At 48.0% G+C, this 17122-nt stretch overlaps 1 protein-coding gene across 3 annotated transcripts in view; it reads right to left on the bottom strand.

Moving 5' to 3' along the window:
• The window catches only part of AFAP1L2 (actin filament associated protein 1 like 2), a 111531-nt gene continuing 94409 nt past the window's right edge, over window positions 1-17122 (bottom strand). For 2 of the 3 annotated variants that reach the window (XM_045023977.1, XM_045023976.1), the window contains exons 8-19: window positions 16905-16994; window positions 15782-15866; window positions 14770-14880; window positions 13760-13971; window positions 11646-11791; window positions 11076-11187; window positions 9010-9222; window positions 8733-8925; window positions 5065-5229; window positions 3865-4058; window positions 2641-2763; window positions 1-735 (exon numbers count right to left, since the gene is read on the bottom strand). In XM_045023977.1, the coding sequence (XP_044879912.1) occupies window positions 709-735; window positions 2641-2763; window positions 3865-4058; window positions 5065-5229; window positions 8733-8925; window positions 9010-9222; window positions 11076-11187; window positions 11646-11791; window positions 13760-13971; window positions 14770-14880; window positions 15782-15866; window positions 16905-16994 (1671 nt within the window). In that variant the 3' untranslated portion in view covers window positions 1-708. The remainder of the gene's footprint in view (window positions 736-2640; window positions 2764-3864; window positions 4059-5064; window positions 5230-8732; window positions 8926-9009; window positions 9223-11075; window positions 11188-11645; window positions 11792-13759; window positions 13972-14769; window positions 14881-15781; window positions 15867-16904; window positions 16995-17122) is intronic. The other variant, XM_045023978.1, reaches the window with a different exon arrangement.

Here is a 17122-nt window from a genome sequence, read left to right as displayed (position 1 = left end):
CAATTAAGCAGGGCTCATCCTTGTATTCTGGCACATGAAAGGCTGGGAAAATGGTTCTGATACACTGAGGTGGCTACATGGTTCCTACCACTGACAGTTATTCCAAGACTTGACTTGTATGTGGATAAAGGGTACGCTTAGCTCCCCCTCGGTTTCTTCTACCACACCTCCACCCTGACTTCCTAGGCCTGGCTAATGCTGCTTCCCATTCCATGGTGCAGGTTTCGCATCTCAGCAGAAGAGGTTTTTCCCTACTTCTGCATGGACACCTTCACTGTCACTCCTAGCCTGTGTGGCTCATGGAGTATAGAAAGCACAGGCCTGTAACGACATCCCCCTCGGGCTCTGCTCCAAGGGAAGTTCTCACTAAAACAAACATTAATAATGCAATGATAAAACTTCAGAGTAGACATACGCAAACCAGCCCTCTGTACAGTAACAGTCTTGTTTACATCAATCGGGTTAGGAGGCTGATGCAAAGGTTGCCACTTGTGTTATTCTCAGCTGTGCCATGGGAATGGGCAGGATGGTTTGTGATGATCACAGACTGTCCCACTCCTTCTGACTGAGCAAATGGCACAGGGTGGTGATAGAGGAAAGGCTAGCTTGCCCCTCTAGCATGGCCCTTTGCCTACAGATGACTGAATCCTCTGGTCCATGTATGGGCAATTCCAGTCTTTTTAGTCCATCCTTGAAAATGGAGTTGTCCTAACTGGTTCCTTTTTTCTCCCATTCCTGCCAAAAAAACCAACACCACAAACCTCCGTGAAGACAATTCTGTCCCACATGGTCCAGAAAGGAATCAACTAGCATTAGTGAATTTGCATCATATAATCATTCATTCTTCCACCTACAGGTTCACGCTCACTTAGCCAGTGTTGTGAGGGGTTAAGCTATTTCAATGGCACCACTCACAGCACTGTAGGCACATAAGACGCTAGGGACCTCTACACCCAGCCATGTTTGTAACCTAAAGTAGACAGCAACCACACCCGCAGTTAGGGACCGGGCCTGGGAGCGAGCATATTGCACTGACGAGATCAGCTTTCATGAAAGGAGTTTTAAGAAGGGTGTGAAGGCAGCTCAGCTAGTTTCATAGCTTCCCCAGAGGGTCACTGTGTGATAAAAGGCACTAACATGGCCATAAGGGGCAGATTGGGAGCTTTTACCTGTCTGGCTGTGATAGGACAATGAATATGGGGTACGGGGAGGGAAGCCGAAAAGTGCACTAAGCACGTCACACCCCAAAGGGAAAGATAGGTGGGTCCCTGTGACACAGCGCTCACCAGCTCACTTTAGCTGTCTAGGCCTCAGTGCTCCCACCTGGATATGAATTTTGGGTACCCAGCATCCAACTCCATCAAAGCTCTGAGGAGCCCCCCCACCCATGACCATTGGGCCCTGTTTCAGTCTCTCAAGTTGAGCCCCCCCAAAAAATCACAAGTCACTTCTGAAAACATAGGGCATCATAAATACAACCTCGGGTTTGTATGTTTGCAGCGTTAGGTGCAGGATATTAGCGAGACAAGGTGGGTGAGGTAATATCTTTTACTGGACCAACTTTGGTTGGTGAGAGAGACAAGCTTTCAAGCTACACCGACCTGAAGAACTCTCTGTAGCTCGAAAGCTTGTCTCTGTCACCAACAGAAGTTAATCCCGTGAAAGGTGTTACCCTACCCACCTTGTGTCTCTAGTGCAGGAGTAGGCAACCTATGGCACGTGTGCCGAAGGCGGCACACGAGCTGATTTTCAGTGGCACCCATGCTGCCCGGGTCCTGGCCACCGGTCCGGGGGGCTCTGCATTTTGATTTAATTTTAAATGAAGCTTTTTAAACATTTTAAAAACCTTATTTACTTTACATACAACAATAGTTTAGTTATATATTATAGACCTTATAGAAAGAGACCTTCTAAAAACGTTAAAATGTATTACTGGCACGTGAAACCTTAAATTAGAGTGAATAAAGGAAGACTCGGCACACCACTTCTGAAAGGTTGCCAACCCCTGCTCTAGTGTTTGTATGGCCCTCTGCTTAACAGGGGCCACCAAGTATCACACCCACCCTTTTACAGAAGTGCCCGCTGAGGCTGAGAGGAGTTAAATTGCTGTCTCAAGGTCACGCAGTGAGTGGCAAAATTCTGTCCTGTGTCCTACGCTTACAACATGAGCTGTCTTCACCTTCCCTCACTGTGCTTCAAAGATCAGGCAAGTTTCTGAAGAAGGGAATGTTCAACGGATTGATTTTTAATGCTTGGGTTGTTAACACTGTGCTGCCTTCAGCATGACCGATACTGCTCAGCTCAGCGTGGTTGTGTAAATATAGAAAGTGTTCTAAGAGCCATAGCAAGGAAGTTAATTTGCAGTTAGAAGACGAAGATGCCTGTCCAGATGCAGACACCCACCAAGGCAAAACCCTTACCAGGGCTAATCAGCTCTGAGTAACGGACCAAGGTGCAGAAGAATGGTTCTCACTCCTGCCCGTCACAGGTCAAGCGCAGTCTGCAGCCGCTTCCCAGTGCTCAGAAGGCAAGACTGGAAGCAAAGGATTTTGAAAGAAGAGAATGGAACCTAGTGATGCTGAGTATACGCATCTGTTCCAAGGGGATTCATTTTGCTCCCCACCTTAAACTGGGCCTTACCTTCGCTTTCTGTAGAACTGTCCCTTTCCCTGTAACCATGATGGATAAAGGCCTGTTTTTTAAAGCTGTTGCCGAGTTGACTGGGGAGTTCTCGGTGCTACTTGCCAGGCTGGCTGTTTTGACCTGTATTTACAATAAAAGTAACAGTCATCACCAGGATGATTTTGTGTTACTAAAATTCTCACGTCATTAGCCAAAGAGTTAACCACTCTAAGAGCCCATTCATGCCGAGGCATCGACCCAGCAATGAGGCTGAAATGTAGTGATGCAGTGGCATGAACAGGAGTGTCACATCAATGACCCAGTCAGTCTTTTTGGTCTGTAATTTCTATATTTATCAGCCACGTACACTGCTGGCTATCATGCTCTTTGGCCTCAGCCATCAGTACGGACAAAAGTTGCAAGAAGGGATGGACACAAGCTGCAAAGTTTGGCTCCAATGAGCTTAGGTAGCTCCTGGCCATTATTAGTATAGTATCTGAGCTCGCCTCAGGCTCTTTAATGCATCTTTTCTCGCAATACCCCTGTGAGGCAGGGCAGTGCTATTACCCCAATGTGCAGATGGGGAACTGAGGCACAGAAGGGAGGACAGAGCAGGGCTGACTCTGAGTCAACATATGCAGGAGCGGTCCCACCCCAAGCCCCTGGAGGTGAGGTGGTTTCCAGCCACGGCTTCTAAAGGCCCTCGGCTGGGGGCTCCTGCACATTAGCCACCAGGTGGCCCTGGTTAAATCCCCCCCGGTCCCTGTGGGAGACCCGAACAAACACCAGGGCAGGCACCCGGCCCCATAGGCCTGCAGTGGCCTAATGGTGGTGGAATTTGCCCCTCACGTGTGGCCCTATTGACCTGGCTGGAGGGTTGCAAAAAATAAAAATATCAATCCTGGCAGAAATCTGTGGGGGCATGTGACCCTGTGTGTCCCTCCCCTCCACACACACGTCACCTCTGCATGCACAAAGCCGTGGCAGAGCAAGGCATTACATTCGGGTCTCCCCAGGGCCCAACTAGCACCTTTCATCTCTCCTTATCCACAGTGCAGAAGCGGCCGGAGCTGGGCTTCAGGTCTGGCCCCATCCCTATTTCTGAGGCTGCAATCCTAAGACTATCTAGTGTGAGCTACCTCAGGGGAGATGTAAAGCATTTCAGTTCCCCAGAGCCAGGCCTTCATTCGCAACTCCCTGCCACTTGGCCGGGAAACAGCAGCTGCTTAGCATGGCACGTACCTTGGGGCTTGCGTTCTCCAGGTGTGTGGTGTCCACAGCTGTGCCAAGTGTCACCGGGCCGGACTCTGCTTTCTTCAGGTTCTCTTTCACCTCCACAAGGCTCAGTTCCAGGTCAACCCTCTTGCTCTCTTTCTTTTTGCACTCCTCGTCTATTTCCTTCAGCTTCTGCTCCCCATTAGCCACCAGGCTGCTATCTGCAGAGGGAAGCCCAAATCAATACGTGCACCCAGCTGAGCCAGCGAGCCGTGGGGATAACTGCACTCACAGATCTCCCGTGCATGTGCTGCTTTTCTCAGGCGCAGACAGAGTGTATGAGAAAGCAATTACCTGTGTACCAACCCTTGAAGGCTCTATTGTTAGAGGCGGATCTGGGCAATTGTCCCTCCATAACTAGGTTTGCTGGGATTGGGCTGGTTAGTATGTGTGCCAGGGGACTCGCGTGACTTCGTGAGGGGGGAATAGTGATTGGAATAAGAACACTTATTCCTGTACAGTCTGGTGTCCCCTGTAGCACACAGAGTATGGTTATGTCTGCCGGCAGCCTCATAGCCTGGCCCCAGCCACTAGTGGGAGATATTGCCAGACATGCTCAGCCTGTGTATTCGACAAGGAGTATTGCGAATCGTACGTGACTAACTGCATAGACCCATGATAACGAGTTAGGGGCCCTTCTCCTCCTAGCTCAGATGCGTAGTGAGTGACCAAAACTTAACACTAAATGGTTGGCACTACATCACTATTCCCACCCCACTCTAGTCGCCATTATGTGAGTCGGTGCAGAGTGCTATGTGGATCTTAGATATCCATGGTACTTAGCTGGCCTCCATCATGGCAGTATCTGAGCGCCTCACAAGCTTTAATATAATTATCCTCGCAACGTCCCTGTGAAGTAGGGCAGTGCTACTATTCCCAATTTTACTAATGGGGACCTGAGGTAGCTAACTCCCACGGAAATAGTACCTTAGGCCCAGAGTCTCAAAGGTATTTGCTAAGTGTCTTGCCCAAAGTCAGACAGGAAGTCAGTTTTGGAGCAGTGAATTGAACCTAGGACTCCCAAGTCCGAGGCTAGCGCCTGAACCACTGGATGCATCCTTCCTTTCCTGCAAAAGCACCAGATGCCACGCCTGAGGGTCTCTCTGGCAGTGCCTAGGTCTGTTTCAGAACCTGCTCCTTTGAGCTGAAATTTCCCTGGGCTCCTACCTGTGCAGCTAGTTAACGTCTCTTTCAGCTCCCGTCTTTCCTTCCGAAGCTGGGTCAGCTGAGACCGGATTTCCTCCTTTTCCTTCTCCAGCCGCTCCTTCTCCTCTGTGTACCTCTTCACCTCAACCTCCATCCTGTTCTTGCCCAGTTTGGTTTCTACAGGCACTGCAAACACATCAGCAAAGCCAGGCTTAGCCATGGACAAGGCTAAAGGGAAAAAGTTTTCAGTCTTCATGTATCCACGAAAGCAAAGCAAAGCAAAGCAATCCACTCCAGAAAGTAGCAAGATCACTTAGGCCTGATATACCGCTATGCAGCTTCAGTGAATTAAATTCTCATACACCCCTGTGATATATTGTCTTCATTTTAATGATGGAAAAACCAGTCCCGTCTGGGTGACATTTTTCAGCCAAAAATGTTTTCCAGTGAAAAACACAGTTTTGGCAACTCAGAAACATTCCATGAATTTATGTCAGTTTTGCCAAATTGTTTTGATTAAAAAATAAAATAAAAATCACAAAACATACATTTAGTTTTGATGTTTTGGAAACGAGCCATGTCAGTTTTTCAGCTGAAAATGAGTGTTTTGACATTTTTTTATTTTATTTAAAAAAAAAATGTTTTAAAATGGTTTAACTAGAAATGGAATGGTTCGAGTCTGTCAAAACATTTCATTTGACCCACAACATTTTCCCCCAATTTTTCAATTTGTCAAAAATTTCAAAAAGTTTTGTTTTTGGTTTGACCCAAAATGATAATCCTCCCACCCCAAATTTTTTGGCTTGCCAGCAGACTGAAAAATCCCTTATTTTCACAGCTCTAAAACAAAAAGGCATCAGTGACAGAGCCAGGCTTAGCAATCAGGAGTCCCTGGTTCCCTGTCCTGCGCTTAAATCACTGGCAACACCATCCACACCATGACATATTCCAGTCACCCCTGGAGAGCAGTTTCCAGGTAGAAAAGTATTGTAGTTTAAAGACACAATTGTATATGAGCTTTTAAAGGACACAACCAATTTAATAACACTGCTCTGAAAACAAGCCAAGGCCCAGCTGTTCAGGTATTGCTGGTGACTTGGAGACATCAGTTGCTGAGTGCCCAACCTGAATCACCTGAAAGGATTTTTTCCAAAAGAGCTGAGTTCCCATCCTCTGGAAAATCAGGCCTCTCGGAGGTGACTCACGTTAGGCATCCCAAACTGCAGCACCCAAAATCTCTAGTGACTTCTGAAAGTCTTGGCTCCAACGTTTGTAGAACCAATACTCCGTGGCTTCTAAAGCCAGCTATACTTAACCGAGGAGCAGCACCACACCGTCATCCTGGGTATGCAAATTTGGAGGGGCAAGGAACCAGAATCCTTGTTTTGAAATTTTAACGCTGGCGATTTGGGGGTGGTCGGGGCAAGGAGGAGGACTGGAGCCAAGTTTACAACAACATGGAAGGAGGTGGCTCCCTAATTCGTATACCTAAAGTAGCTGTGTTTAGAGAGGGGACACTGCAGGCCTTGTCATATGTCTGCTGAGAGTCCCAGAATGTACTTACTCCTCCTGATGGAGATTCCAGCACCTCTGGACACAGTTCGTGCTTCGTTCCAGGTCTACATCCCTTAGCTTTTAGGCCCCGTTAGGAATAGGCTGTGTCTATCTGTATCTTGAACACAGTGTCAGTGTTTAACCTCTATTTCCATCTCCCTCCACATCCAAACCGTGGCCACATCCTCTCACCCACCATTCTCCCCACCTCCCCTTCCTGTCCCAGCGGCCAAAGCATTCATCCACACCTCAGCTCGTTCTCCTGCACCACTGATACTCAGGTCCCTCCACCCTCCATCTGAAACACTGCAGCCAAAATCCTCTCTCAACCTTCAACCACCCCGTCCCATCTCTGAATCGCTGGCTTTCCATTGTGCTACACATCCAACACAAACATCTTCTCCTTGCTTTCAAGGCCCTACAACATGCAGCCTTTGCCTACATCTCTGAGCTGGCCTCTGCCTGCTCTCCATTTACCTCTCCTCTCCCCGCCAATGCCACCAGGTCCCCTTCATTGTCTTCTCTCACCTCTGTCTCCATGCAGCACCTTACGCATGGAAGCCCCTCCCTAACCTATCTGCCAAACCACCTCCATCTAATCAATTCCTCTTCTCACTTCTTCCCTCACCCTGGGGAGGAGGCTAGATAACCACTCAGCTCTCGTGTCTTACTGAATAGCTTATTATGGTCCCCCTTCCTCTGCTCCTCCCCACTCCCGTTGTCTGTTTATGGCTTGCACTTGTTGCATCCTGTTAGGGAATGTGACTCTGCTTCTTCCATGAGAGGCCAACCCCATTTTAGGCCACTCAGAAAGTGTTATGAATACACGAAACAAGTGTCTACGCCTTTAGCCTTATCCCCTTCAAGGGGCTCTCCATGGCACAGCTTCTTGCAGCAAAGATCCTGCAGCAAAGCCCATGTCTGAGCAAGAAACCAAGTGAGAAGAGGCTTCAGACTCCTTTCCTCTCAACTACCTCTCCTTGGAGGTTACAGGGGTGTGGTTCTCTTTGGGGCATTTACCCAAGCAACAGTAACACTTCTTGAAAGCAAGGTTTATTAAAAAGAGAGAAATGCATTTTAAAACAAAAGGAACAGTTTTCAGAACAAAGCTAGATCCAAGCGTCGCAAAAGCAAATCTGGATACGGTCCCCTTAGTTTAGTTACAGTGAAAAGAAAAGATGTTACACATTTCAAGACATAGCATTTTCCCCTCTGACTCTCAGGGTCAGATGTACCCTCTGTTTTCTGTGTCTCAAGGATCTCCTTTTTGTGCCCAAGATCTGCTTTGCAAGCCTCTTTTTTCATAGTCCATGTCAATCCTTTTCAGCATTCAGCAGCTCTTACAAAATGGTTTAAGCCAGTTGCTGTGGTTTATCATCATCATACTAGACAGCTCCCACACACACTCCACCCCTCGGCCCCGTCGGAGGAAGTCATCATCCTGTCTCAAAGGCAATATCCACTGTATGTTTCACAGTCATTCTCCCTTACTCCCATTGTCCTTGGAAACTAATCTGGGGGAGGGATTCCTGGTCTCTTGCCTTTCCAGAGGGCTGGTTGGAAGCTGTGTCCCCACTTGAAGGCAGACTCATTTCACCTTTGTAGCCTTCCTCTCCCCTGATTTAAGCAGCGGTGTTAATTCTGGGACCAAGCCGACATCTCTCTCAAAGGCAGTGTGCATTTTTGCCCTTACCACTCCCTCTTGCCAAGCCTTCTGCTTTACATTATCGACACATGCCCAAGCCAGAGTTGCAAACGTCCACTGCAGACCCACTTTACAGGTTTGGCCCAGCTTGGCGTTATGTGTCCTGAACTCATCAGCACACACATTTCTTTCCTTGTTTTGCCCCCTGCCATGCTTGGACCTTTGGAGCCACAGCTGAGGTCACCAAGCAGATGAGCCATTTTGCCGTAGACAGAGGGAGGAAAAGCAGCGATCCAGGCTGAAATGGCTGCACAAAGGTTTGGGCACTACTCAATGCCCTGCAGGGTCAGGCCCTTACTCACCACTAGCAGATGCAAAACCACCATAAGATCAGACAACTTTCAATTCTAGCAGTCGGATAAGTGGTGGGCTTTGCGCACCCATCCACCATTCCCTTTGGCAGCATAATTATGTCGTCTAGTGGACCCACCTGTATTTGCCACCTTGGGCCATTCCACTTTCTCTCTGGGCGCTGACGCTAACTGTGGACTGGCCGTGACTGGGCAGGAGGCTTTGATCTCAGGGCTGCTCTGGGGGAAGGCGATTTTCTGCTGTTGCATCTGGATTTTGACAGTGGTTGTCTGTGATGGTGACTCTTCCGGCTCCATCTTCTCCTGAAGTGTCTGTTGAGAGAAAAAATGTTAGGAATGAATTGGCAGTAGGGACTAATCAACTGATGACATCTGTCACTGGCGTCGTGACAGCACCTGGTCTGGGATTTCCATTGACGTTCTACAGGGCTCTGCTTCCTTAGCCAATAGGGGTGTTTCTGTTACATCGTCCACAGATGGAGAGAGTGGAGGTGACAGCTGTGCCGGTTTCCTGCCAGCAGAGTGCAGGAAGGATTTAACCGGTGTGAGGTCTAGGTACACTCTGTCTGGGTCCTCTTCGTCTTTGCTTTCGCTTTGGGGTATTTCTTCCTGCAAAAGAGAAAGTATCATCTGAAAAGAATCCTGACTAACCCTGCTGGCAGGCAGAATGTCAGTCTCACGCTAGGAAGCAACAATGTTGACTTGGATGATTTGGGGGTAACATTTACATACGCGCCTAAGTCTAAGGCCCAAAGTCTCATTGAAAGCCAGTGGACTTGGACTCCTCCTAGGATTTAGGTGCTTTTGAAAATGTTACCCCCTCTCTCTGTTTTTTTCAAATGAATTGAATGACAGCAAAAAGTGTTGGCCTGAGACCCGCAGTGAATGAAAACCAATTGGTTGTTACCCTCAGGTCTGGTCTAGTATGGGAAGGAGAAAGACAAACTTCTTCACACTGTCCATCCTACGTAAAGGGCCAGTGTTCATGGCCATTCCAGTTGCAATGATGTGTTGGTCAAGGTTCCACACTGAGACCACCAGCCTATTTCACTCATACCAGTGAACAGCTGTTAAATTTTCCACCACAACCCTTCTGGGCTGAATTCAAAGCCAGCAAGCCAGACAGGAAAGACTTTGTATTCCACTAACAATCCCCTAAGCCATGCAAGTCCACCTTACCGCTTTTGAATAAACACGCTAGGGGAGCAGGTAGGCACACTCCGCAGGGAAGAAAGGGGAATTTTCCTGAAAGATTTAGCAAATTTTCCAGGGAGCAAAGGGAGTTTGACTTTCGGCAGATGCTTAAAAAGATCTCCCCTTGCATTGCTGAAGGAAGCCTTGGGTGTTCAGTGAGAAATCTCCACCCTTATAATGAGAGGTATCTGCAATTCAAGCAGTCTTTATCCTTAAGCCCTGAAGTATTTTGCTGCCCTGCTAGCCAAATATCCATGCGTAAGACTGTCTTCAGCAGATCGTAGCTGCAACACTGCCACCTAGAGGCCACAGGGTTCAATGCAATTACTTGTCTAAGCGCATGGCTACACTTGCGGTTGTAAAGTGCTGGGAGTTAAACCTGGCTTCGGAGAGCGCAGCAGGGAAAATGCTGCCGAGTCTTTACACTCTCAGCTGGAAGCGCACTGGCGTGGCCACGTTAGCAGCTCTTGCAATGGCCACAAAGAGCAGTGCATTGTGATAGCTATCCCAGCATGCAAGCGGCTGCAACATGCTTTTCAAATGGGACGTGGGGGGTGGTGGGATTGGGGGGTGGTGTGTGACAGGGAGTGTGTTGTGTGTATGTGGAGGGAGAGAGAATAGGTTTGGGGGGGCTGAGACCATGTCAGCATGCTGTCTTGTAAGTTCAGACAGCAGCAGACCTCCCTCCCTCCACGCCTCTCTCTCACTCACTCAAAGCAAGCAGCATTCCTTTGTTCCGGAGCAGTTAAGCAGCCAGCTGTCAGAAACAGAGCTTTGAAAGGGCATATCCGCATTCCTACAGCAAGTTCAAAACAATGACAAGAGTGGCCACTTGATTTAAGGGGATTATGGGACATTTCCGGAGGCTGATCACAGTGCAGTAATGCAACACCTCGTTCACATTGGTGCCACGCTGCTCCAGCAGGGGTACAGCAAATGTTATTCCACTTGCCGAGGTGGAGCACCAGCAGCGCTGTAGCCGCGGAGTCAGAGCACTCTACATGCCTTGCCAGTGTGGACAGGGAATGAGCTAGCGCGCCTGGGGCTTCTTTATTGCGCTGTAACTCACAGGTGTAGCCAAGCCCTAAGAATCAGAGTGATCTCTAGGGACTCCCACCCCCCACCCCCCAGGGCATTCAGCCGGCAGATCAGCATCACCACTGAATCATGACAGCTTTAAAGCAACTCTCATTGTTTCAGCTGCTCTGAGAAAAGGGATAAGGATGTGGCCTAACTAGCAGAAGGCTGCTGCCATTGTAAAGCCGTACCATGGTCCCCTCCGACAGGTCCACGTCATCGTAGAGTTCCTCCTCCTGGGTCCTTATCTTCGGCAGGTTATCGATATAGGTGTTGGGCTCACAGCACTTCCTTTGCATTAAGCTGTAAATACCCAAGGCGACATGCTTTCAAAAGTTGCAGGTGTCCCCCGTGTTCCCACCATGCTGCAGTGCAGCCTCCACCCCCACCCCTACACACCAGACCCTCCAGAGTCTGCCCTCCACACTGACTCCACTGCCAGAGTATCCTCTGTGGCAGAGGTAGGATTTGCTCCTTAGTGCAATGCACGGTCTCCTTGCCTCAGTCCCGCTTGTGAGTGACAATGGAGGAGAGCGAGCACCACACTGCCTTCCTGAGTGCCAGGCAAGGTGTCTGCAGCTGAGCATCAGGAAAACGTGATCTGCTGCTCTTCTTTTGAGATCAAGTGCCTCTTGCATCACACAGCCACCCACCAGCTGAGGGCCGGACTCCATTCTCCTACCTGTTACCCCTCACCGGCTACAGCTGCTTAGAAGATCAAGGAATTTTTCAAAGCCAAACGTGCTGCCACTGTGACTTACAAGAATGAATTCTTTGCAGCACTCACGATGCAGGAAATCCGGTCAGCATCAACATAATCATAGGTGAATTCTTCTGGGTCTGTTTTCGAGCCTGACTCCGATAAGAGGAGGCCCAGCCAATGACCCATTTCCTCAGAAGACTTGGCCTGCAGCATAGCCAAAGAAACAGATTTTTATGGCTGTAACAGCAGTTTCCAAGATGCTTAATTTGCTTTAGATGGGAAGGTAAATTGCAGATTTATTGGGGTCTGTTAGGATCAGGGGCGGCTCTAGGTATTTTGCCGCTCCAAGCACAGCAGGCAGGCTGCCTTTGGCGGCTTGCCTGCGGGAGGTCCCAGGTCCCGCAGATTCGGCGGCTTGCCTGTGGGAGGTCCGCCAAAGCCACGGGACCAGCGGACCCTCCACAGGCATGCCGCTGAAGGCAACTTGCCTACTGCCCTTGCAGCGACCGGCAGAGCGCCCCCCGCAGCTTGCCGCCCCAGGCACGTGCTTGGCATGCTGGTGCCTGGAGCCACCCCTGGTTAGGATAAATAAACTGCAATGCTTTGAAATTAATCAAATTAACATGGGATTAAGGTCCCACATGTAGACTTTATAATTAAATTTATATTTTAAACTAAAGTATTTCTAAAAGCAATTCCTCATTTACCTCCCTGCCAAGACCAGGGCTCTGAGTTTTCCCCGTTACAGTGGAAGAGATCTCAGTTGCCTATAGCCCCACCCTGCTGGAGTCTTTCAGGCAATCCAATTTTGCAAAGGAAAGACTGAATTTTCAATCTTTGACCAGTAGAGGGCAGTGATAAGACTTTCAAGATTGCTAGTATTAGGAGATCTGAGAACAATGATATCTGCAGGGTCTCTGAACAGGACAAGTTTCAAGAGAACTCAGGCTGATTTATGGGTCCGAATCAAAACCCTGTGTCCAAACACCCACTGACCATTTTCTGAGTGCATGGGAGGGAGGTTTGAAATCTAAACCCCAATCCAGATCAGGCTTTGGAAAAAGGCCCTTCTCTTTGTAATGAGACACACTGAAACCGTCCATGTTCACCAACAGCTCGAGCCACAGTTCATTGTTTGGAGTGTTCTCAGTCCAGATAGGAATTCTGCAACTTGAGACCATCTCTAGTGGAGAACCCTGTGGAACTCCTGGTTTCAGATGGCGTCCACCTGAAACACTGCAAGACTGGGCAGATACAGCTGAGCGTTGCTGCTTGAACCCCAATATTTCAAAGAAACAAAGCAAAACTTGGGGGGGGGGGGAGAACTCATATCCATCAAAACTGGATAAAGTTTGCACAGGTCCCTGTTGTTAAAAGTCACCAGGTCTTGTATAGCCCAAAAATTAAGCAGATTTTTGTTAAATCAGGCAAAATGTGGAATCTATATTTCGGACTCAATTCTTCCTCCACCTCCCATCCCAATAAAATCAGTGCAACCTAGAAACCAACCAGTCAGCCTGGACCTTGGCTAGGACACTCTGATGCAGTATAGCTTCCCCCATTTACAAACTGCTGTTATCTTTTCAAACACCTCTTTAGCTTTTACATCTGCCAGCAGACATATGGTCTGTGATTCACTGGGCACCTCAGACATACAGCGGCCGGTCGGCTAAACAAAACACCTTCCTTCAGACCTTGTGGCAGTCGTTTCAAGTCTGTTGTTTCGCTATAAATATTCCACCCATTGGAAAACACAGGAAATTGCTCACATTGTCTTCCTCCTACTCTAATCATGCTGATGTCAGAGGAAACTAAGATTAGAGATAAACAGTCCAGGATACAGGCAAGTGAAAGTAGCAGATCTGAGTAGATTCACTTGTGCTTTCTGGGCCAGAACCTAACTGGGGTAAGTGAATGGCAAGTCAATGGAGTTGCACCAGTTTATGCCAGCTGAGATCCTGGCCTTTTAAGATTAGTGTTCTTCATAATATGAAGGTCTCTGTTTCCAGTTACCAGCAGTCCTGGAGACTTAACATTTTATCTGCGGCTAAAGAGAGGTACTTCTGAGAATGTTACTCAGCTGAGTTCACCCTGCAGGGCAGTAGGAATTTTTATGGCCACCTTAGCTGATATATCCCGACAATTTCCTATGAGAAACATAGACCACCATACCTCTAATTTGGCTAGTTCTTCCCCACTGTGCAGAATACGGAAAGAATAGAGATGGTCAGGGGTGGGGTCTGGAATAATTTCACAGCCCACCAGACTCAGAGGTTGCTGTGCAGATTTACTTCTATTCTTGTCCTGGTAGAAATGGAGGTGACCATTTTTTATGTGACACCAACGGGATCTCCACTGGGTGTTCACTAGGATGTTCAGGTAACCTGCAAGCAAGCACATGCTGGCTTAGTAACATCTTCCACCACATTGGGACCTGGGCTTGGGAATCACATGCACATTTGAAGCCTCCATTGGGCCAGTATGTCAACAGAGACACGTCTGGTTGCTGGTTTCAAAGGCGAGGGCTCACTACACATAGGTTAACTGTAAAGGTTTGGAGCCAAATTTTACTGTGACATGGGTGGAAAACTAGTCACACTTTTACCTTCAGAATTCAGGTTAGGTTCAGAGTGGCAAACAAACTGTGGATGCTTAGGCTGCAGCACTTCAGCGTAGACACTCACTATAGCAACAGGAGGGGTTTTCCTGTTGCTGTAGTTAATATACCTCCCCGAGAGGTGGTAGCTAGGTCAACAGAAGAATTATTCCATCAACCTAGCACTGTCAATAGCAGAGTAGGTCAGCTAAGTACGTTACTCGGGGGCTGTAGATTTTTCACAGCCGAGAGACATAGCTATGCCAATGTAAGCTTCCCGTGTAGACCTGCCCTTAGTCAAAGCTTATGCAAAACTATGGAGCCCTGTTCACCCAAAGCTTTAAATCCCACACCAACCTCTCCCTGTTGAGCGTTCAGGAACCCTATGTCTTATGTTGCTTTCTGGGGACGGAAGCACAGAGGCCTTCTACATATATCTCTGATTTTTCCAGAGGCTGATGGCTGACTGGCAACTCATCCTTCATGCTGCTACCTGCTCTTGTGAGCACAATTATCTTTAGGGTGCTAGGCTGAAAATGCAAAATTGTGGGTTCTGTTTCATGGTAACATCCTTCCGGACACTTACTGGACGTTTCTAGTGTCCTCTCTGGACTCTCCAATGAGCTGGATTTTTTTCTCCCAAGGTTCATCAGGTTGCTCAGTTTAAGGCCAGTTGTACCCTTCTTCTTGACTAACACAAACAGAGAGAAATGTACAGTATGTGAGTCATGTCATTGGGGCCACACACATGTTACCATGTTACCTGCCGGTAAAGCGAACACACGATTCTCATTCCAAACTAGCTGGCGGGCATATTTATAAAAATCTAGAGTGCTAGCAGTGAATGCCGAAAATGAGCCAATAGTAAACAAATGCATCACTTACTCTAGGTCCTCCCCATAAACAACGCAGGCTGTGCATATCAACGGGTACCCTAATTTGTACACAACATGCAGGATATGGTCTAAGGCCCCCATTACCGTAGCATCCGAGCTCCTCGCAATCTTTCTTTTTTAATGAATTTATCCTCACAACACCCCTGTGAGGCAGGGCTCAGCTATAAAACTCCAAGGCCCAGGGAGACTAAAGGCCAGATTTTTCAAGGTATTTCAATGCCTAAAGATGCCGATAGGCACCACGCAAGGTTTTCAAAAGCGCCTAGGTGCCTGAATCCCATTAACAGCAATGGGAGTTAGGGGATTTTCAAAACCTCCAGGTACCTAACTGCCTCTTGAGGCACTTACACACCACGGGAAGTCTGGCAGAGCTGGAGCCAGGTCTCGAGTCCCAGACTAACACCCTTATTATTAGTATAACTGCAGCGCTAGGGGCTTCACTCACAGGCCAGGACCCTGCTGTCAGGGATACGATTTTGTCCCAGTACAAGTCCCTCTTCCCAGTGCAGAGCTCCCAGAAGGGCAGGGCTGGTCTATGTTCCCTCCAGCCCCCCAGGTCCTTTGAGTTCTCTGCCTTCTTTGCATGGGGACCAGAGTGGTGGTGGCGGTGGAGAGAACTCAAATACATGGCCCTGTGAGTCTATGGGGTAAGAAGACAGAGCAAAGGAGTGTCCTGTTACACCAGACATTGGTTTCTTTTACCATCTTTTGTTTCGATGGATTCCGGGTGACCGTCCGTGCTGCTCCCGCTCTCTGATACCACAGAATGCCTCTCGGACATGTCCGCCTGTCAATAAGGACCAGACGTGAGCGCCACGGGGCCAAGGCAATACATTAATACCACCAAGAATGTCTTTGCACACACACACACACACACACACACACACAAAATCCACGGGCTGGGTCTCTATGCTGGTCAAGGGAAATTTGGGGAAAGTATTGACATAATTACGGGGGGAAGTGCAGACATCACAGATGTAGCAACCCAGGCACATTTGCAAACCCAGGTCTCTAAATGTGTGGGCCTCCTACCTTGGCTGGCTTGGAGCTGTATAGCTGGGTTGAAATCACTGGAGCTAGGTGAGGATCTAGTTTATAATATGTGCTTTGGAGGCCCATCCACTCCTGTCAGGCAATTTAGCTAGAGTCCTTTCCCCTTTAAATTGTAGGCCAAGCCTTTTTAATTATTATTTTTTTTTAATAAATATTTTCCTAAAAGTAAGATGGGATCCATTGCCGCCTCTTTTTTTCCCATCTATCTGTCCACGCTGTGTCCCTCACCATGGTATCTGGGCACCTACTTGGGTTTATTGTGCTACTGTGATGGCCTAATACTGGAGAATCTCCAGTTCCCCAGCTCTCAGATAGTCACCTTTGTGCTGCTCCATGGGCTGTGTCTTAAGACTCCCAACACTTATTTGTATTGGAGATGGTCCCAGGCTTCAATGTTTGAATCTGGATCTGAAATGATCCAAACTTTTGGAGAGTTTGGATGTAGGCAAATCATTATACTAGGGTATAATGGGTAGGAACATAGCTCCTGGCATGCTAGGTCAGACCAGACACTTCAGTGGAAGGAGCAAGAAACTCAGCAGATGGCAGTTCAGGCCCTCTACGTATATAAAATTAATATTGTTCCAATAATGCTTCTTTCAGCAGTAAAGTTTGGTTGCATTCGTATCAGTGTCAGCCTCCTTCCTGCCCAGATAAAGTTACTGCACTTGTGTAAACTCTGCATGTTTTTTGTTAAAGGAGTAGGCTGTAAAAGAAGGATTTAAAGCATTTTACACATTGAATATCACCTCGCTAAAGATACAAGCTGTACCTTGAGGTAACTAAGACGGTGGGAATCTGGAACGTATTGATTTCCTTCACCCACTCCTTCAGACTGAAGGCCACTGGTCTCTTGGATCACCTGCACAGAGAACAAAGCAGCAAGCTAAAAGAGTTGTTAAATTACCAATATTCATCATCTTCAGCGGTATGCAGACCATAGGCAGCAAACCTCAACATCATGCCAAAATTCACCTCATGTTAAAAACC

Source organism: Mauremys mutica, chromosome 7, assembly GCF_020497125.1.
Source record: "Mauremys mutica isolate MM-2020 ecotype Southern chromosome 7, ASM2049712v1, whole genome shotgun sequence".
In the NCBI taxonomy this organism is placed as follows: domain Eukaryota; kingdom Metazoa; phylum Chordata; order Testudines; family Geoemydidae; genus Mauremys; species Mauremys mutica.
This window is presented reverse-complemented; position numbering and strand designations above follow the sequence as displayed.